We start from the raw sequence: 21,306 nt of genomic DNA, 5'->3' as shown, positions 1-21,306 counted from the left end.
CGTGGTGGCTGCATAACAACTGGTTTAATACATCAAGCTCCTTTATGGACAAGTAGCAGGAGGTTGAGGGCATTGGTTACTCAATTTTAGTGTGAGTGAATGAAAAAGAATGACTGACTCTTTCTTTAGTTCATCCTCCCCTCTCTCGGGGAAATCAGCATTCAGATTCCTCTGCACAGCTGACCTTATCCTCTGCAGGTAAACCATTGTTCCCTTGTGTAACCTAATATTGTGTCAATACTGTTGTGTTCCGATACCCTGGCGAGGTGGTATTAGGTATGTCTTGGTGACCTTGGACGATTCCTATGACTCGGAAGATCTCTTACCTTGAGAGTTACATTGCTAGTATCTCAGCACACACAGATTACATAGGCTGCAGACCATGCATAGCATGGTTAGTAAGGTATTAGGGTTTCCTCTTTTACATGCTAACACACACAAAGGGGAATTCCCGGGTAAAGCCAAAAACCCAGTTGTTCCGTAACCGAAATCCAAACCACGCTATTTACATTGGGTTTACCTTTCGGCGTAGCTGAAATGGCGAGCCATTAGAATTTAACGAGGGTGTATTACCCCCGCGCTAGTTAGCAGGGGGGTTGGGGAGTGGTAGCTAGCTACCCCTCCCCCCCTCACACACCGGTGAACTGCTTCACTTCACTTTTGGCTCGGACAATGGACAGACGTCTCTGTCTTTGTCCTCGCTTGGCAGCCATTTTTTGTTTTGTCTTTACTTAATCACTTACTTTTCTTTTACTCAATATATATGTAAACATTTTTTCGTGTTAATGTATATATATTTGAGTATAGAAATCAGTAAGTTTCCTTTTCAGAGTTTGTGCTTGTGTGTAGTTTACGATATCTCCGTGGAGCCTTCGGCAGTTAGGCCACCATGGTGTAATTTCATGGGTCGCGATCGAGTTTGACTACGGTCTTTCTCTCTCTCTCTCTCTTTGAGGTCGTTCACCCTTTTACTACGTTACTTTTACTACGTCTGAGTAGCTTCCTTCCCATGTGGGTGGGGTTGCTACGCCGTACGTTTTGTCTCAATTAGTTTATGAATCTAATTGTATTTGTTGATGTTTCAGCTTTGTAGAACGATTCCTTTCGGGGTTTTCGTTCTTTCTTTAGTGTTCATTCATTTATAAATTACATAATTACATAGTTACATAATTATAATTGTTATAATTCTGTGTTAGTTACAGCTCTCCTTCCGTGAGTGTAAGTGGTTGTGAGGGCACGTGCCTGTTGTGTAATTCTTGTGGGCCTGGGGATTCGGCTGTTGCTGCCTACCCTATAGATCTTCGTCAGGGGCGTGTCTCCTTCTCCTGGAAGTACTCCCGTGACGATTGACAGCTCTCCAGTTCATTTTAGAGCACTCAGGAGGCTCACCTCCTTGGGTGGGTAACTTTCCTTCCGAGGGAAGTTTTCCTGTCCAGGCTTGAGTTTTTCCCCTTTGGGGGGTTCTTCTCTTGCCTTTTTTTCGTGCGACTATGCTCTTGGTGCTGAGCGGTCGCACCTGCAGTTCCGCTCAAGGGGCTGGGCAACTGCAGGAGCCCCTCTTCGGAGGATTGCTCTTTTTAGGTCACTGGCTGACCCGTCTCTTCTACGAAGTGTTTCTCTTCTGTTCGCGAGAGAGTACACTCATAGAGACTCTTCTTCGGAGGACTCTTCTGCTGTTGTTGCTGTTGGCCGCCTTCGCCGTAAGGCTCACCGTCTGCTACGTCGTAAGGGCCTCCCATCTCCCTATAAGGGTGCTAAGAGGCGCCTTTTTGAATCTCCGTATGCAGCCTGCAGCTCCTTCTTCTTTAGATCTCTCCGGGGATTGATCTCCAACGCCTTCTTGACCTTCCGCCCCTGGTGCAGATGGACAGCAGTCTGACCTCGTCTTCCGACGGACAACGGTCCCTTCGGGGCAAAGGGTTGCCTCCCACGGGGGTGCTTCCCTTGCGTGTCAGGGTTCCCCTGCGCGCCCTTCTGCAGTGTTCTCTCCTGCTCAGTGTTAGCGCACAGGCGCGCTCCTGCTCTTCAGCGTTTTCCTGATCGCTAGCGCTCTCCTGTTCGCCAGCGCTCTCCTGATGATTGTCGCTGCTGTTCCTGTTGGTTCCTGATACGCGCCCTGTGCGCCCACGTTCGCCTCCCAACCTAGAACTTCGGTTCAGGTCTTGGACAAGGTTTCTTCTTCTACGCACAGGATTCCACGCGTTGCCTTCTGCTCGCCAGCGACCACAGACGCGTCAGCGATCTCCTGCGAGTCAACGATCGCCATCGATCTGCCACGCGTGTCAGGTCCCCTGGACACCATCAGTAGCGATCTAGCGCTCGCCTGCTGTGGACGATCTCCGGTAGCTGAGTCTTGCCGTAGATCTTCCTCCTGCTCGCCAGCGCTCACCTTTACTTCTGTCCATCTGTGCGCCAGCTTTCTTCAATCGCCAGCGCACATCTGCGCGCCCTTTCCTGCCACGCACCAATGGGCGCCAACGGTTTTTTCCTGACCGTCCAGGATCGCCTGATTGACAGCTCGCTTCAGCACACCTTCCTGATGCACCTGTGCGCCTTCTGTTTAGTGCGATGCGCGCTAACCATCCCTAGTCTCTTACGCGTTAGCGATCGCCTACGCGCCCGCGCGATTCTTCGCATGCGCGCTAGCGTTTTGTTAACGCACCACCGCTCGCCATTGCGCCTTCACTCGCCTACGGGCCATCGCTCGTCAACGCGCCATCGCCCGCCTACGCGCCATCGGTCTCCCGACCGCCTGCGCTCGCCCGCGCACACACGCTCCAATGTTCGCCCGCGCGCGAACCAACGGTGTTCCATCGCGCGGGCCGGCGGCGGTGTTCCATCGCGCGGGCCGGCGGCGGTGTTCCATCGCGCGGGCCGGCGGCGGTGTTCCATCGCGCGGGCCGGCGGCGGTGTTCCATCGCGCGGGCCGGCGGCGGTGTTCCATCGCGCGGGCCGGCGGCGGTGTTCCATCGCGCGGGCCGGCGGCGGTGTTCCATCGCGCGGGCCGGCGGCGGTGTTCCATCGCGCGGGCCGGCGGCGGTGTTCCATCGCGCGGGCCGGCGGCGGTGTTCCATCGCGCGGGCCGGCGGCGGTGTTCCATCGCGCGGGCCGGCGGCGGTGTTCCATCGCGCGGGCCGGCGGCGGTGTTCCATCGCGCGGGCCGGCGGCGGTGTTCCATCGCGCGGGCCGGCGGCGGTGTTCCATCGCGCGGGCCGGCGGCGGTGTTCCATCGCGCGGGCCGGCGGCGGTGTTCCATCGCGCGGGCCGGCGGCGGTGTTCCATCGCGCGGGCCGGCGGCGGTGTTCCATCGCGCGGGCCGGCGGCGGTGTTCCATCGCGCGGGCCGGCGGCGGTGTTCCATCGCGCGGGCCGGCGGCGGTGTTCCATCGCGCGGGCCGGCGGCGGTGTTCCATCGCGCGGGCCGGCGGCGGTGTTCCATCGCGCGGGCCGGCGGCGGTGTTCCATCGCGCGGGCCGGCGGCGGTGTTCCATCGCGCGGGCCGGCGGCGGTGTTCCATCGCGCGGGCCGGCGGCGGTGTTCCATCGCGCGAACGTCTGCTCGATTCCTGCAGTATCCATTGCTCGCCTACGGGTCATCGCTCGCCTGTGAACTTTCAGATTCCGACCACCAGCTCTTGCCCTTCCTACCACGCTCGCCCTCCTTCTGCGCTCCCTCGCGCACTTTCGTCTGCGTGCCCGCGCATGGGCGCTTCCACGTTCGGCCACGCGCAAACCATTGATTTACCATCGCGCGAGCGCCAGGGCGATTGCGACCGCGATTCCCGTCGGGGTTTCGCAACATGGCCAGCCTGCCGAGTCTTCTGGAGCGTATTTCCAGAACACGGCACATGCAAGAGCAGGAAGAATCTTCAGGGAGGTCTGAGCAACATTCTTCTTTCCAGAACCTGGGTTAGCCCTTCCTCGTCATTCCCTGGAAGGATCTTGCCAGGGAGCTTTCCGTTCGAGATTTCTCCGTCGGGCAAGGGGTGACTGGTTTAGCCCTTCCTCTTCTCCATCTCGTGGAAGGGGCTTACCAGGTCCTTTCCCTCCTCGGTTGTGACCCGAGGTTTTGTACAAGGAAGCTCCAGGAAGATCATGGGTACTTTCCTCCTCCCGGGCTCAAGCACCTTGGCGTTTCGTCGCCACGTTTCGACCTTGCGGGCAAGCTCGATGTTGGACCATCTAGACTCAGTGACCAAGGGCTTCCTCTCGAGTGTCTCATCCGTGGATGTCGACAAGCTCAGACACTCTTCCATCCTTGGGAAGAGCTTGTTTGTGCCCAAGGACAGAGACATGGACAGCGGTTGTGCGGAGGAAGTCGACTTCCGTTTTCACTCCTCCAAGGCGCTTTCTTCCAGACCCTGCAGGCCTCCAGCGCCTCTTCTTTCAGTCTCGTCGGCCTAAGTTATCGGACCGGCTACGGCAGCTAAGACAAGGTGTCCAATAGCAGTCCCCTCCTGTCAGGGACAGGTAGCACGGGAGGCTCTCCCGGGGGGGCATAATCCTAGAGGGAGCGGCAGAGTTCACAAACTCTAGGATTAGCAACCCCCCCTTGCAGGTCTCACGCTGGGAGGATGCCTAAGGTTACTCATCCGGATAATAGCATCCCGATGCCGATTCCTGCACGATCTCCGTGATCAGCCAAGGATATCGCGCCTCGCTCTTACCATCTCTCCGTCTCTGTCAGCGAATTCAGTGTCACTGAACCTCTATGCCATGGGGTCGGCAAGAGTTTTGCCCGTTTGGGCAGAACGATCCATGCCTTAGGAGAAGGTCCTCCATAGGGTCGTCGACGGCTTTACCCCCCAGCTTCTTCAGTCGATCCTTTCTCGTAGGAAAGCATCTGAGACGGGAATTCCGTCGTCAACCTCTCAGCTCTGATCAAGTTTGTCGAACAAACTTCGTCCAGCGTAGAACAGCAGAATCGATCAGTCTGGTAACGAGGCGGCATGACTCATTAGGCCCTGGATCGGAAGGACGGGTACTTCCAGTTTCCATTCCATCCATCTTCCAGGAAGCTCTTGGAATTCAGCCTAGACTTAAGATGCGGTGTGGCGATCCCGCCGCGGCATCGCAGGTTTTTCCCCCAGAGAATTCTCCCTGCTTTCCTCATGGCCGGCCGCTCAGGAGCAGGCTTCCGCCTCCTTCGCCTTTTGGAGGTCTGGTCAACTCTGGTAGGCTCGGGTTCGACCTCCTTCAACGCCGGGACAAGCTTCCGGGTCCTTACCATGAGTGAGGGATCATGGTAATTTGCTAGGAGCCTTCTCTACTTCTGCCTCAACATCTGGAGTATCTAGCCATGATATTGAGTCAACGGCCTTACCACGTTGGAAACACCGCTTCTTGTCCGTTCAGCGAAGTTAAGCAACGTTGGTTCTGGTCAGTACTTGGATGGGTGACCGCCTGGGGATGCCAGATGCTGTTGCCTCCTTCTCCGAGCCTTCCCTTCAGTTGACTGTGGCAAGGCTTAGGAGAGTCACAGTACCTGTTCTCAGTCAAGCAGAGCTTTCAGCCCTACCTTGGAACGTTTCCTGGGTCTCTTTTCCTCATTGACCCGTCTAAAGTCCCGAATGGTCGCCTCAGGATAAGTTCCCTGTGGGGCGGCCCAAGTTCCGGTGGTATCAAAGCACATTTTGATGCTGTTCTTAGACTCGTCAAAGAAAAGGGGGGGGGGGGGGCATGTTCCGGTTCAGGCTTATGGTCAGGACCTGAAGGATACCTCTCCATCATTCAGGCAGGCTTAGGGGCCGTAGTCTGGCCCCTCTACAGATCCTACAGTTCTTGCCGAGTCGCTCCGTGCACGACGACTTCATGGTACTGGCGTATTCCATCCAGCAAGGGATGCATTTTCATACCTTCGCATCTCGCAGTAGAGATACTGAGATGATCCGAGGTCCTCTCAATACCACTATCGGCTCGCTCATTCCGGGCAGAGGAATGTTCTCTCCGACTATCTGAGCAGAGCCTCGCAGATAGAGGGTACCTGGGGGTCTTTGGCCTTTAGTAACCAGCAAGTCCTGGCCTGGGGGACCTGATCGCGACAGCCTGGAACTTCAAGCTTCCGCTGTTCTTCCCCCCCAGTCTCAGACCCCAAGGCTCTTTGGCAAGATGCTTTCCGGCGATGGTGAGACAACATCGACGCCTGCGTCTTCCCACCATTGTTGTCTGTTGAGAATGGGTCTCAACAATACCAGGTTGTCTGTCAACCTTTCAATGGCCCTGAGAGCTCCACTGTGACTAAACGCGGAACGGTTTCCGGACCCTCTGCTTCCCCTGACGGAACTCCCGGGAGAGCTTCTCCCACGGCACAGGCTACTCAAACAACCACACTACAACATCTTTCACGAGCCGTGGCATCGCTTCGGCTTTACGCCTGGAGACACTACGCCGCCTCCTCAAGAAGAGACAACCCGCTACAGTCGCGGAGCGGAGGTCGCGTCACCTGCGATAGTTATCCGCCGGGGTCTACCAGGCGAAGTGGAGAGTCTTCTGTGGTTGGTGTCGTGGGAGAGATACCTCTTCCCTTGAGGCCTCTTCTCCAGCAATAACGGACTTATTGCTTTTCAGCGGGAGGAAACTCCTTTTCCGCTCTCGGCAGTGAAGCCTGTCGCTCAGCCTTTCCCTGGCCTTCAGGCTGAAAGGAATAGACTTTTTCCTTCCCGCTGGACCTTTCTTCGCTCATGCGAAGCTGCGAACGTCCCTGCCCCCAGTCGGAGTGAGACCACCTCCATGGAGCATGGTTCGGACTTTTTAGTCCCTTAAGAGATCTTCTCAAGAACCATTACGTCAGGCCTCTGATCGTATTCCGTCTTGGGGGACGGTGCTCCTGCTCACTCTGGCCTCGGCCAGTGTGTAAGCAATCTTCTTGGTCTCGTACGACTCCGCCCTTTCTAAGGAATAGGGGAAGGCAACATTCAGGTTTGCTCCTGAGTTCTTTGCTAGACTCAGAATCTTGGGGTCCCGGCCCTTCGGTCTAACTCCTTCAAGATTTCGAGTCACCATTCTGTATCAGATGACCCAAACCTTCTCCTTCTTGCCAGTAAAGGAATCGAGGGGTTATCTTTGGGAACAGCTGCAGTTTGTCCTCACGTGCAGCCGGGTTGGGAGCACAGGAAGGACACAGGGGAGAGTCACCAGTATACCTCTTCAGCTCTGACTCAACGGCATTCATCTCGACCTGAATCCAGACCCTCCCCCGTCACGTCGTCCTACAGCACGATGTCGGATACATCGCAACGTCCCTTGCCTTCGAGTAGTACTACTCTGTGACGCAGATGCTACAAGCTGGAGTCTGGAAGCGTCTAATGACCTTCGCAGCCCGCTTCCTGCAGGACGTGACCCACAGGAGTATCGATACGTTCCTATCGCTCTGTGGTGGCTACACAACAGCTGGTCTAACCTCAGGCTCCTTTTTGGACAGGTAGCAGAAGGTTGAGGGCATTGTTATCAGGTTTTAGTCTGCATGAACGAAAGAAGTATGTCTGGCCCTTACTTCTTTCTTCATCGTCCCCTCTACTGGGGAAGCAGCATCCTGGTCTCTGCATAGCTGACCTCAAACCTCTGCAGCTAAACCATGCTTCCTTGTGTTCCGTGTATTGAGTCAATACTGTCGCGTCCCCCATACCCTGACGAGGTGGTATTGGGAACGTCCTAACCCAGAGTTCCTTCTGGAACTCCAGGTCAACTGCCTAGGACGGGTCACACTTCTTCCTTCACACACAAGCTTATGTAGGCCACACGTTTCCTTGCGGAGCAAGGAACTTGTGAGGTGCAGGGACTCCTTTTCTCGAGTGCGACTCACTCGGATTCCGAGTCCCCGGGTAAAGCCAAAGCCAGTATGGCTGGGGACTTTCCACCCTTCCTAAGGGGTAAGTCACCCAATGTAAATAGCGTGGTTTGTATTTCGGTTACGGAACAAATGACAAATTCGAAGATAATTTGTATTTTTCCTAACCATACAAACCTTAGCAATTTACACATATTTGCCCGCCAGCCCTGTCCCCCAAGACAAGTCCTACCTCTAAGTGAAGTGAAGCAGTTCACCGGTGTGTGAGGGGGGGAGGGGTAGCTAGCTACCACTCCCCTACCCCCCTGCTAACTAGCGCGGGGGTAATACACCCTCGTTAAATTCTAATGGCTCGCCATTTCAGCTACGCCGAAAGGTAAACCCAATGTAAATAGCTAAGGTTTGTATGGTTAGGAAAAATACAAATTATTTTTGAATTTGTCATATTGGTAGAGATGTCCGTCTTCCTAATGGGTGAGTATACCCCTATAAATAGCGTAGGTTTGTATTCCAGTTACAAAGCAAATTACAAATTTGGAAATCATCTGTATTTTTCCTAACAATACAAACCTTTAGCTATTTATACAAACTTACCCATCAAACCTGTCCCCCTTGAAGTCTTACCCCCCAAGCAAAGTGAAGCACAGTCACAGGTGTGTGAGTGAGAGAGGTAGCTTACTACCCCCTCTCTCCCCTCCCCTGTTAACGATTGGGGTAGATAGTTAATCCTTGCTGAATTTTAATGGCTCGTCCTTTCAGCTTCGCTAAGAGTAATACCCCTATTATTATTGTAGCTAAAGGTTTGTATCGTTAGGAAAAATACGAATTATTTCCAGTGAACAGTGGAGTACTCCAAGGGAATTTGTTGTCATCTATGTTGTGTATCCTCCTCATGAATTTTGTGATGCATGGAACAGTTGGGGATGGTGGAGAAGGATTGGTGACAGAAAATTAACTGACCTAGAGTATGCGGATGATGCTGTCCTTATTAGCAGAACACCACAGGACTTGCAAAGCTTGGTTACCAGAATGCAAGAAATGTCACATGAGGTTGGGCTCAAGATAAATAGAAGAAAGATAACGAGAACAGAATATGCAATGGAAAATGAAAAGTCATAGGAAGCAGAAAGGATTAATTAGGTAGAATCACTTAAATAACTATGATCTCTAATACAAGATCTTTAGAATTTAAGTTTAACGAATCATTGAAAACAGCAAATCAGACAATGGCTAGAAAATTTGGAAATCAAATTGCCTGAAATTACATAAAAAAATCAGATTGTATATCAGTTTAGTAAGATTTGTGTTACCGTATGGACATGAGTTGTGGTATGGCAATGAAACAATATTCAACAGATTTAGTAGTTGTTCCGTAACCTGAATACAAACCACGCTATTTAATAGGGGTATTACTTTCGGCGTAGCTGAAATGATGAGCCATTAACTTTTAACGAGGGTTTACTACCTACACCGCTAGTTAGGGGGGGGTAGGGGAGGGTAGCTTGCTATCACCCCTCACACACCTGTGCTTGAGCTCACTTTGCGCTCGGCTCGGATGGTGGTCGGACGTGTCCACTCTCATCCTCGCCATCATATTGGCAGCCATTTAATTGCTCTTGTTCTTTTCTTTTTCTAGTTTCTGTATATGGGTTTCCCGACCGCCCCTGTGGAACATTCATGTCGGCGGTCGAGACTGATCCTCATGCCCTTTGTCCTTCTTATACGGGCCAACAGTGTGATAGTACCAACAAGTGTAGGGAGTGGTCTACCTCCCAGTGGGAGAGATTTTCGCGACGACGAAAGAAGTCCAAACGGGATATTTCTCCTTCGAAGGTTGCTTCGAAAGGAGAAAAACCCAAGGCCTCTTCTTCCGTAGCCCAAACCACCTCCGAAGCTCCCACTCGGTCAGTCTCTTTCGAGAGACCATCAAGTGGTAGCGTAGACCGATTTATTGTTAACCAAACTTGGGTCTCGAGAGATGACGTTGCTTCCCCTAGCAAAGCAGCTCCACCTCTCCCCCCGGGGGAGGATATGTCACTAACCTCCCTTTTTCAGCTTTGGTCCTCCTTGGGGCTTACGGGTTCGTCCTCCAAGGAGGTTGATCCTGTATCTCTTGTCGACGTTGTGGTGTCAGAGGTATCCAATGTTGTCTCACCCATCTCCTCTTCCACTCCAAACTCTAAGGTAGCTGACGGCTTAGTTTCTCCCGTTCCTGTTCAACCTACGAGGGAGAAACTAAGTCCATCGTCAGTCTCTCCTGCTATTGTTTCTTTCCCTCAGGGGAGTTCACTTACAGAGACTCCTCTTCGGAGGACTGCAGAAGGTCAGCTTTGCTGATCCAACGGCCCCCAGAGGGCGCATTCGTCGGAAGGCTTCACCATAGAGGCCTTCCTTCACCTGCGTTGAGGAGGCGCCTCTTTGGTTCAACATCTTCGATGCAGTCCACCGCAGAGGAGCCTCTAGACCAATTATCCATCACTGCACCTGCATTGGTCCTGGACCTCTCTGCAGATCGTTCGCAATCTCCTTCGGTAGAAGGTTGTCCTTTTAAAGGACACGTCGACCTTCCACCCGACAGACCTGCCGTCGCCGTTCCTGCATGGAGCTAACAAGGCTCCATCCAAACGTGCTATTGCACGCCAACATCTTTTGCGCTACGTGTCCACGAAACCTGACAAGAGCTCTTTAGTAGCTCGTCAGGCCCCATGACTACGCGCTGACTTTCTTCCTAACCCTAACACGGCATCAAGAGCGTACGCACCAACACGCACATACGCTCCAACAAGAGCATAGATCCATCGCGCGCCATGCGTGCCCTTATGCGTACATGCGCCCACGATTTCCTGCGCAAACTGCGCCCACGATCTCCTGCGCGCCCTGCGCTTATGCGCCCACAGTCTCCTAGTGCCCGCGCCATCAATCTTCTGTGCAATGGCGTTCTCCCGCGCGCCAACATTCTCCTGCACGTGCGCATACGTGCCTAACATCTCACTCTCCTGCACGTCATGCTGCGCATCACCCTACGCGCCAGGGAAAACCTGCGCGCCAACTTTCCACTGATAGCAGGACTTCTGGGAAGTCAGCCACGTTACCTTCTCCTAACGCGCCAACCCTTATCAATGCCCCAGCGCTCATCTGCACGCCAGCCTTCTCCCGCGCGCATCCACATGAATCCACTGCGCGGCCACGCGCTAGGAAACTCTCTCCTGCGCGCGCACCCTACGGCCGGCACAGACGTGCGCGAACACTCGCCCGCGCGCTCTTCGTGATAATCCTGCGCGCCCGCGCCACCAGTCTCCCACACGCGAGCCCCGATATTCTCCCTCGGGCGAGCGCCATTATTCTCCCTCGGGCGAGCGCCATTATTCTCCCTCGGGCGAGCGCCATTATTCTCCCTCGGGCGAGCGCCATTATTCTCCCTCGGGCGAGCGCCATTATTCTCCCTCGGGCGAGCGCCATTATTCTCCCTCGGGCGAGCGCCATTATTCTCCCTCGGGCGAGCGCCATTATGCTCCCACGCACGAGACTACACTCCCCAATGAACGACGTACGGGAAGGTCGACATCGCCTCATTCCCCTCCCTGCAAGCGCATGCCACCGCGCATTGTGGGAGAAGGGAAACTTCCAGAGGGGTCCAGGATCCCAAAGCTACCACAGGCGAACCTACCAATGATAGTGACTCCTCCAGGGATCCTTCAATCCCTTTCCCTTCAAAGGGTATGTCTGACAGCATGTCTGTCAACCAACAGCCCTGGTTCGGTGCCCTGATCAGAGCCGTAACTCAGGCTTTCAAGCCTGTCTTCTCTGAATTGGGAAACAGAACCATGGCTTCTTCTATCCCTTTGAAGAGAAAAAGAGCGAGCTCCAGACGCGGTCACTTCCCCAAGGGCGAAACTGACTCCACGCAGACCTTCAAGGCAGGTGCCTTCTTTTCCTCAGACTTCCTCTCCTTACCTTTCAGAAGAAGATTTCCCATCTCCAAGGGAATCACGCAAGGAGAGCCTTTCCCCCCATTGCACCAATGGAGGAAACCGCTCTTTGTGCCAAGGGGTCCACTCAGTCAGGGATTGGAAGGAACATGCCACCCTCTTCAATGTTGGAGTCTTATATCCTTCCCAGGAATGAATCTAAAGACTCCAAAACGTTGCCTCCACTAGGACTAGGAAGGAGCCAACTAGCCACTCAGGGAATGTCCGCGACTCTCCCCAAGAAGAGCCTTCGGGGATAGAAGGAGACTTCGCTGCAAGTTCTACAGCAGGAGGAGACCAGCAAGTGTCAGAACATGCGTTTTGGCAAGATCTGACTCTAATGAGGGCTCTCAACGGGTTTTCCGACCCAGAGATCCCTCCTCGAGAGGGCAAAGACACGGTCTTAGACTGTGTCTTTGGTACTCAAAAGCCCTCTAAGACCAGTGCAGCCCTGCCCTGGTCCCAAGGGGTAAAGAGTATCAGGGACAAGATCTTACAACAGCTCTCCGAGATGTCCTCCTCCAACCGTTCCGGTACCACCAACAAGCTCCTCCCACCTCCTCGCATACAGCAGAGGAGGTATTTCGAGATCTTAGAGGAGCCTTGTATAGCTCTTCCACTTCACCACTCTCTGGAAAAGCTACCCAGGGGAGTCCCTCTTGAGAGACACTCCAACCTGCAGGTCTCATTCTCGGCAGCCGAGGTACTCAATCAGGAGAAAGTTGCGAAGTGTGCTATGCAAGCCACTTCGTGGCTCAATATCTGGTTGGGGACCTTAGGTATCCTGATACGTTCTGAGGATTTCTCCAAGGAACATACCAGGAAAGCTATGGAAACCTTCCTTCTCTCAGGTACTCGCACGATCGAGTTTCTGGCCCACCAAGTCTCGAACTTGTGGGCAAATACCTTCCTGAAACGTCGGGATGCAGTAGCTGAGAGATTCCATCAGAAGGTCCCTAGCGCCGAGATCAATAGGCTCAGACATTCCTTCATAGAGGGGCCTTCATAGGGCTTTAACATCCAAGCCCTATAAGCCTCCAGCACCACAACAGTCCCGTCCAGTCAAGACCACTATGACGAAAACAGCAGCGAAGACTTTGGTGTCTAAGCCCTTTCCTGTCAAGGAAAGGAAAGGCAAAAAGTCCTCCAGGGGAGGGAAAAATCCTAGAGAGAGCAGCCGAGGCCACAAAAGCTAGGATAGGCAGTCCCCCTGCATTTCCACCAGTGGGGGGATGCCTACAAAGTTGCGCAAACAGGTGGAAGCAACTCGGGGCCGATTCCTAGACAATCTCCGTGATGAGTCTAGGATATCGCGTCCCGTCCATAACATCTCTACCTCCCACGACAATGAATCCAGTGTCATTGAACTCCCTTGCCATGGGATCGGCAAGGGGGCAAGCCCTTCGGGCAGAAGTCCAGACCCTGTTGAAGAAGGGCGCTCTCCAAGAGGTCCTCGACGGATCCCCAGGCTTCTTCAGTAGACTCTTTTTTTGTAAAGAAGGCGTCTGGATGCTGGAGACCAGTCATCGACCTCTCAGCTCTGAACAAGTTTGTCAAACAAACTCCGTTCAGCATGGAGACGGCAGACATGGTCAGACTAGCAGTAAGACCGCAAGACTTCATGTGCACACTGGACCTAAAGGACGCATACTTCCAGATCCCAGTCCATCCATCTTCAAGGAAGTACTTAAGATTCAGCCTAGACAACAGAATGTACCAGTTCAAGGTGCTGTGCTTTGGTCTTTCCACAGCACCACAAGTCTTCACCAGAGTGTTCACCCTAGTATCATCTTGGGCATAGAGGATTGGCATCCGTCTCCTCCGTTATCTGGACGACTGGTTAATCCTAGCAGACTCTGTGTCAACTCTTCTTCAACACCGAGACAAACTTCTGAGACTTTGCCAAGATCTGGGGATCATGGTAAATCTCGAGAAGTCTTCCCTGCTTCCTACTCAAAGACTGGTATACTTAGGCATGATTATAGACACCACTCTCCACAAAGCCTTCCCATCAGAAGACAGGATAGCAAGGCTGAGGAAGGTCGCAAGACCTTTTCTCAGACGAGAAGAACTTCCGGCCCAATCCTGGTTACGTCTCCTCGGTCACCTTTCATCGCTGGCCCATCTAGTTCCCAATGGTCGCCTTAGGATGAGATCCCTCTAGTGGCAACTCAAGTCCCGATGGAATCAAGCATATGACTCCTCAGACATCCAGATCCCCATGGGACCTGCGGAACTGACGGATCTCCAGTGGAGGGTGGCAGACGAGAACCTACGAAAAGAAGTGGATCTTCTCATCCTCCCCCCGAATTTGATGCTGTTTTCGGACGCTTCAAAAAAAGGGTGGGGGCCCACGTGCTGCACCACACGACCTCAGGCCTCTGGTCAGAGTCAGAAGAGTACCTCCACATAAATCTCCTAGAGATGAAGGCCATCTTTCTAGCCCTTCAACAGTTCCAACAGTACCTGGCAAGTCACTCTGTGGTGGTGATGAGTGACAACACCACAGTGGTGGCCTACATCAACAAACAAGGAGGTTCTTTTTTGCAGCAACTATCCCATCTAGCAGTAGAGATACTGAGATGGGCCGAAATCCACTTGATACCACTATCGACACACTTCATTCCGGGCAAGAGGAATGTGCTCGCCGACAACCTGAGCAGAGCATCTCAGATAGTGAGTACCGAGTGGTCTTTGGGTCATCTAGTAGCCAACAAAGTCCTGACTTTCTGGGGTTCTCCAACTGTGGACCTCTTCGCAACGGCCCTGAACTTCAGGCTCCCGTTGTACTGTTCCCCAGTCCCAGACCCCAAGGCTCTCTAGCAAGATGCTTTCCAACAACGGTGGGACAACTTCGATGTTTACTCCTTTCCCCCATTCTGTCTGATGAGGAGGGTACTCAGCAATACCAGAACATCGGTCAATCTTTCAATGACCCTCATAGCTCCGCTGTGGCATCAAGCAGAGTGGTTCCCGGACCTTCTGCAACTCCTAACGGAGCCGCCAAGAGAACTCCCTCCACGACACAATCTACTCAAACAACCACACGCCAACATCTTCCACAAAGCTGTAGGCTCACTACGACTTCACGCCTGGGGACTATCCAGCATCTCCTCTCTGAGAGAAGATTTTCGCAACAAGTTGCAATCAGGATGTCTGGACACCTGCGAAAGTCTTCAGCAGCAGTCTACCAGGCAAAATGGAAAATCTTCTGTGGTTGGTGTCGTGGAAGGGATATATCTCCACTCGATGCCACTATTCCAGCAATAGCGGAGAGTCTTGCGTATTTGCGTGAAGAAATGCGCCTATCAGTCTCGGCAATGAAAGGCTATCGCTCAGCCTTAAGCCTCGCCTTCAGACTGAAAGGAATGGACATCTCTTCATCGCTAGAAGTTTCTCTACTCATACGGAATTATGAACTTACCTGCCCTCAGTCGGAAGTGAGACCTCCCCCATGGAACGTGGTTCGAGTTCTCAGGTCTCTTAAGAGACCTACCTATGAACCATTACGCCAGGCATCAGATCACCACCTAACCTGGAAGGCGGTGTTCGTGCTAGCTTTGGCTTTGACCAAGCGAGTCGGCGTACTTCATGGTCTCTCTCTTGGGGAAAGTAGCATCCTGGGTTCTCTGCATAGCTGACCTCAAACCACTGCAGGTAAACCATGCTCCCTTGTGTTCCTAGTATTAATATTAATAGTGTTACGTCCCCATACCCTGATGAGGTGGTATTGGGGAAGTCCTAGTCTACAAGTTTCCATCTAAAGAACTTCAGAACAATTTTCTAGGACGAGTCACATTCCTTCATACCTTCACACACACAGCTTGCGTAGCAAGATTTTAGCGAGGTGCAGGGACTCCTTATTTCTTGAGTGCTTATACACTCGAGTAAGGAGCCCCCGGGCAAAGCCAAAAGCCAGACTGGCTGGGACGTCCACCCTTCCTAATGGGTGAGTCACCCCTATTAAATAGCGTGGTTTGTATTCCAGTTACGGAGCAAATGACAAATTCGTAGATAATTTGTACTTTTCCTAACTATACAAACCTTAGCTATTTAACCAAACTTGCCCGCCAGCCTTATCCCCCTTGAAGTCCTACCTCCAAGCAAAGTGAGCTCAAGCACAGGTGTGTGAGAGGGGGAAGGTAGCAAGCTACCCTCCCCTACCCCTGCTAACTAGCGGTGTGGGTAGTAAACCTTGTTAAAAATTAATGGCTTGTCATTTTAGCTATGCCGAAAGTAATACCCCTATTAAATAGCTAAGGTTTGTATAGTGAGGAAAAATGCATATTATCTACGAATTTGTCATATTTGAGAACAAATCCCTCAGAAGAATATTGGGAGTTAAGTGGCAGGACAGGATTAGAAATGAATCAATAAGAGAGATTACTCGAGTGCCATACAGTATGTGGATGAGATCATGGTGAGGGGTAGATGGAGATGGTTTGGGCATCCTCTTCGCACTCCCCAAGAGAAATCAGTTCAACAAACTTTCAACTGGGCTCCACAAGGCACTAGAAGGGTTTAACCCTGGATAGGTACGGTCCTCGGACACCCCTTTAAGGGTATACTCGGACGCGAACGACCCCGACGCCAAAAATAATTCTTGAAAAATCAGTTTTTGCAGTAACCTCCTTTTTTCTTTTGCCAAAAAAAACTTCAATGAATGCTTAAAACAACTGTAAAGATAAATACTACTCATCTGCAGAAAAACTATTTATTATAAATATTTTAAAAAATTAAGTAGAAAAAAAAAAAGACCTGACATAAAAATTCATAAAAAAAAAGTTTATACATATATACACAAATCCTTTTAGGAATTGATTCTTGAATGTTTAGGACACATCTTGATGTATTTTGGATGAAGTCAGACCCATGGAGGTGAAGATCTGAAATGAGAAAAAAAGGGTAACTTTTTTTGGCCAAAAAAAATTGTCCAAATTTCATGAATTTTTTTGGGTACCCAAATGAAATAGGAAGTGGCTAATTTTTTTAGGGAATAAACATATGTTATCCTAAAATAGAAATATGTAAAAAAATCTTCATTATTTTGTAAATTACATTTATATCAGGGGCCATATCTAAAGGTAATTTTTTGAGTACTTGGAAATTTCGTAAAAAAATACATATATTTAATATATAATATGATATTTATGCAGGTAAAAATATACCAAAATATCACAAATTCTATAGGGAACAAGAATATATATAGATAGGGCAGCTTACGCTTCGGATATGTCCACAAAATGGCCGCCAACCACACTGACTCAGACTCCCTAATCTGCCACTTGAAATGTAGGAAGGGTATGTCAATTTCAAGGTGTTATTTACTAATCTAATTATTATTGGATATGCATAAAAATTGTATGGTGGGTTGCTGGATAATTGTCGATTATTTTACGACTATAAAATTAAAATTCTGACCCAAAAAATTTTTTTTGAAGGGAAATAAAATCGAAAAAAAAAAATGTAAAACAATATTTTAGCTAAAAAAATTTGATATTCAATCAAAAAAAAAGTAAACAAAATTTTCCGACAAATAAACATCTAGAGGAATCATTACTCTGTGATAGTTCCTTAGTACGTAGTAATTTTGAAAGAATTGGGAAAAAACGAAAAAATGGCAATCACCGGAAAATCGAACACATACCTATATATACGCCATATCTGGCTAAAAAAAAGATAGGCATGGGTAGCCAGATCATCTAGAAACACTTTCCAACACTATAAAAATATAAGTTTTGCGACACTACTTGCCAATTCCTTACGGTAACATGACTAAGCAAAAAAATGCAAAACAAATAAAAAGGGGCACTCGTGGAAAAATGGCCATTCTAATATACGGCATTTCAGAAAAAAAAAATTTCAGCCACGTGCTAGGCAAACCATCAAGGCATATTTTCCGACAAATAAACATATAAATGAAATATTACTCTGTGATAGTTCCTTAGTACGTAGTAATTTTGAAAGAAATGGGAAAAAACGAAAAAATGGCAATCACAGGAAAATCGAACACATACTTATATATACGCCATATCTGGCTAAAAAAAAAATAGGCATGGGTAGCCAGATCATCTAGAAACACTTTCCAACACTATAAAAATATAAGTTTTGCGACACTACTTGCCAATTCCTTACGGTAACATGACTAAGCAAAAAAATGCAAAACAAATAAAAAGGGGCACTCGCGGAAAAATGCCCAACATTCTAATATACGGCATCTCAGATAAAAAAAAAAGACATGCACGTGTTAGCCCAACCATCAAGGCACACTTTCTAACACATAAACATGAAAAAAAATCAATAATATACGGCAATTCCTTACTACGTAGTAAATTTTTACAAATATTGAAAAAAAACAGAAATTGGCAACCGCAGTTAAATACCCAATATACCAATAACTACGTCGTATCTGACAAAAACAAAATCACGCATGGGTAGCCAGATCATCTAGACACACTTTCCAACATTAAAAAAGCAAAAGTTTTACGACACTATTTCGCAATATCTTACGGAAAAATGACTTGGCAAAAAAATTAAAAAAAATTAAAAAGGGACACTCGCGGTAAAATGCCCGACATTCTAATATACGACATCTCAGATAAAAAAAAAGACATGCACGTGTTAGCCCAACCATCAAGGCACACTTTCTAACACATAAACATGAAAAAAAAATGAATAATATACGGCAATTCCTTACTACGTAGTAATTTTTACAAATATTGAAAAAAAAACAGAAATTGGTAACCGCAGTTAAATACCCAATATACCAATAACTACGTCGTATCTGACAAAAACAAAGTCATGCATGGGTAGCCAGATCATCTAGACACACTTTCCAACACTAAACAAGCAAAAGTTTTACGACACTATTTGGCAATATCTTACGGAAAAAATGACTTGGCAAAAAAATGAAAAAAAATGAAAAAGGGGCACTCGCGGTAAAATGGTCCTCGTGGTGATGAACGACATTTTAACTAAAAAAAAAAAACATGCACATGGTAGCCAAACAATCCACCAAGACTTTCCACAACTGATAACCTATACAAGTTGCACCATTCTACGACAATTTCATAATACGTAATAACTTTGATAATTATGCAAACTACCTCAGAAGGGTAAACTCGGACGCGAACGACCCCGACGCGTCTCAGAAATCGGGGAAGGAGTACAGCTACAGCAATGCACATCTGGACACTACTAGAGCGTGTAGGGGAGACACCTCCTGCAGGTCGATCACCCACAAATTCAGTCACAGGGGTGAGTCACGTGAGAAAAACCTGTTTTTTTTTGACGCTCGGGGTCGCAAACGACCCACCGTACCTATCCAGGGTTAAAGACCCAGACCTACATGGCTTAGGACTATGAAGAGGGAGATGATGAATGGAGAATTATTGATTCAAAAGCTCGAGATAGAGACGACTGGCGAAATTTATCCGACGCCCTTTGTGTCTATAGGCGTAGGAGGAGATGATGATGATTACTAGCTAAGCTACAAACTTAGTTGGAAAAGCAGGATGCTACAAGTTCAAGGGCTCTAGCGAGAAATACAGTCCTGTGAGAAAATTAAGGGGCCTGGCTGGAATGTCAATATATGGGGATATAGGAAGAAAAACACAAAATCCTGAAAAAAATTTACTGAGCTTTGTATGGCAACAGAAAATGCATATAGGAAATATCTTGTGAAAATTCCTCTTGCTTTCATAGTTACAGGGTAATTAGTAAAGATAAACCAAAAACATTGTTCCTTACAAGAAAATCCAGAATTTCTTGTTATCGTAAATTTTGATAATTATTAGATTTTAATATAAAAAAAATTGAGTAATGGCATCTGTATAGATTTCATGAGTCACAAGACGAAGTATTGCACGGTTATTACACCCTTCGCCCGTCAATCCAAGCACAGCCCTCTTAGAGAGTACACGTTTTAGTTTGACTTCAGACATTCACTTGTTTTTACGTCTTTTTCTCGGTTTCGGCAAGAATTTCATAATCCCAGAGAGTACAGTCTAGGAAGATCTGAGTACTGGGGATGAATGAAAAATCTTATGAAACAGGCATAAAGGACTAACTAAACGAAGGTGCCAGAAATTAACATTCAGACCAGAAGGAATTTTCTGTCCTAGAAATTAAGATGAGAGTCAGCAGCTGAAGACCAAACAGGCACACAGTACTGTACTTAAAACAAGGTAGATGAATCAATTTAAAGTTTTCAAAGGATAGACTTGATCACCAAAAATTTTAATAGACTTTCTCAACTAGCCAATTTTTAGTACAGTACACTTGAAGAGGAAACAGACCAAATGTGTTTCTCAAGAATAAATTTGCAATCAAGAATCACACCTAGAAAAGCAACTAGTGGGGTAGAATGACTTGCCTTTCTGTTCTTGGCAAAGGTACCACAGCTCTTCCTTCAGTACTGAAGTAATGAGAGCTCCTAAACTGCTGTTTTGTTCTCGCTTCGTGGAAATAATCGGACTCGCGTTCCCACGAGGCGACAACCCATGACGCAATCACACAAAGTCAGAATATTGGATCTACCCTAACCTTCTTTAAGAACATATCAGTGGCGCAAGTGCGGGTGAGCTTCCATACCAAGTATCTATTCTATAAAAATCAGTTATAGAAGTACCCCTGTATCCCCCAGACTCCTTTCCTTACAAAGCAGAGGATGAATAGAACATAAGATACATAATGCCTTATTGGCCATTCATTGTGACATCATACCCACCAAGGGTATAAGTTCTTTGTCAACCGTCTGTTCGTGGACAAAAACCCATACTCAAGTGCCTGGAGGTTATAGGAATCAACACGCACCTCTATCAGGTTTAAGCATATTGACATCCAAGGATTTTGAACCAGCCAGTTATAGGGGCTTCCTCCCCCTTGAGGACGAATCTCCTATTAAAGGACGAAGGTTTGTATTCGTGTAGGAACAAATCACAAATTTGTATTTTTCTTAACTATATAAACCTGAGTCCTTTAAGTTTCATTTCCTGCCTTAACCACCCTGCAAGCCCTAGGTGAAGGTCTAAGTGGCTACTTTAGTGTACTGTTTAGGGTCAGGGCTATCCCACCATTAATTATCGACACCTCATTTTAAATCTTAACAACCGAATTCCAGCCAAGCTGAAAACATGCTCTTATTAAAGGACTTAGGTTTGTATACTGTAGAAAAATACAAATTACGTTTAAGATACTGTATTTAATTTTTATTGTATTTTCCTCAGTTAATTAGTCTCACTAAAAAAATGAGTAAACTGATGCCGCTTTCTCTTTTGCTGTAAGGTGAATTACTTTTCTCTTTTTCATTTCAGTTATACAATTATGCTGAGTTACAACATATATTCAGCATACCCCCTAATTAACTATTTTGAGTATCCACTCATGGTTCTTCAAGATGTTGTTATGTTGGCAGTATTTCTTTCCTTCAATGGCATGTTGTCTCCCTCTGTTATTCTCCCAGCAGCTGCAGCTTCATACTTTGCTTATGCCATTTCCTCAGGAATGCTTCCTCATGCATTGATAACAACTTTAGTGGTGAGTATTTTCTTAAA

At 48.7% G+C, this 21,306-nt stretch overlaps 1 protein-coding gene and 1 pseudogene across 1 annotated transcript in view; both read left to right on the top strand.

Moving 5' to 3' along the window:
• Window positions 1-21,306, top strand: part of LOC137634117 (solute carrier family 66 member 3) — a 69,158-nt gene that overhangs the window by 6,454 nt on the left and 41,398 nt on the right. Inside the window, exon 2 of the mRNA XM_068366341.1 lies at window positions 21,067-21,289. Within this exon, the coding sequence (XP_068222442.1) occupies window positions 21,067-21,289 (223 nt within the window). The remainder of the gene's footprint in view (window positions 1-21,066; window positions 21,290-21,306) is intronic.
• On the top strand, window positions 5,308-5,426 carry LOC137634589 (5S ribosomal RNA; annotated as a pseudogene).

This window comes from Palaemon carinicauda, chromosome 44 (assembly GCF_036898095.1).
Source record: "Palaemon carinicauda isolate YSFRI2023 chromosome 44, ASM3689809v2, whole genome shotgun sequence".
NCBI classification, from domain to species: Eukaryota; Metazoa; Arthropoda; class Malacostraca; order Decapoda; family Palaemonidae; genus Palaemon; species Palaemon carinicauda.
Note: the sequence above shows the minus strand (reverse complement) of the source record. Positions and strands in the feature narration are given on the sequence as shown.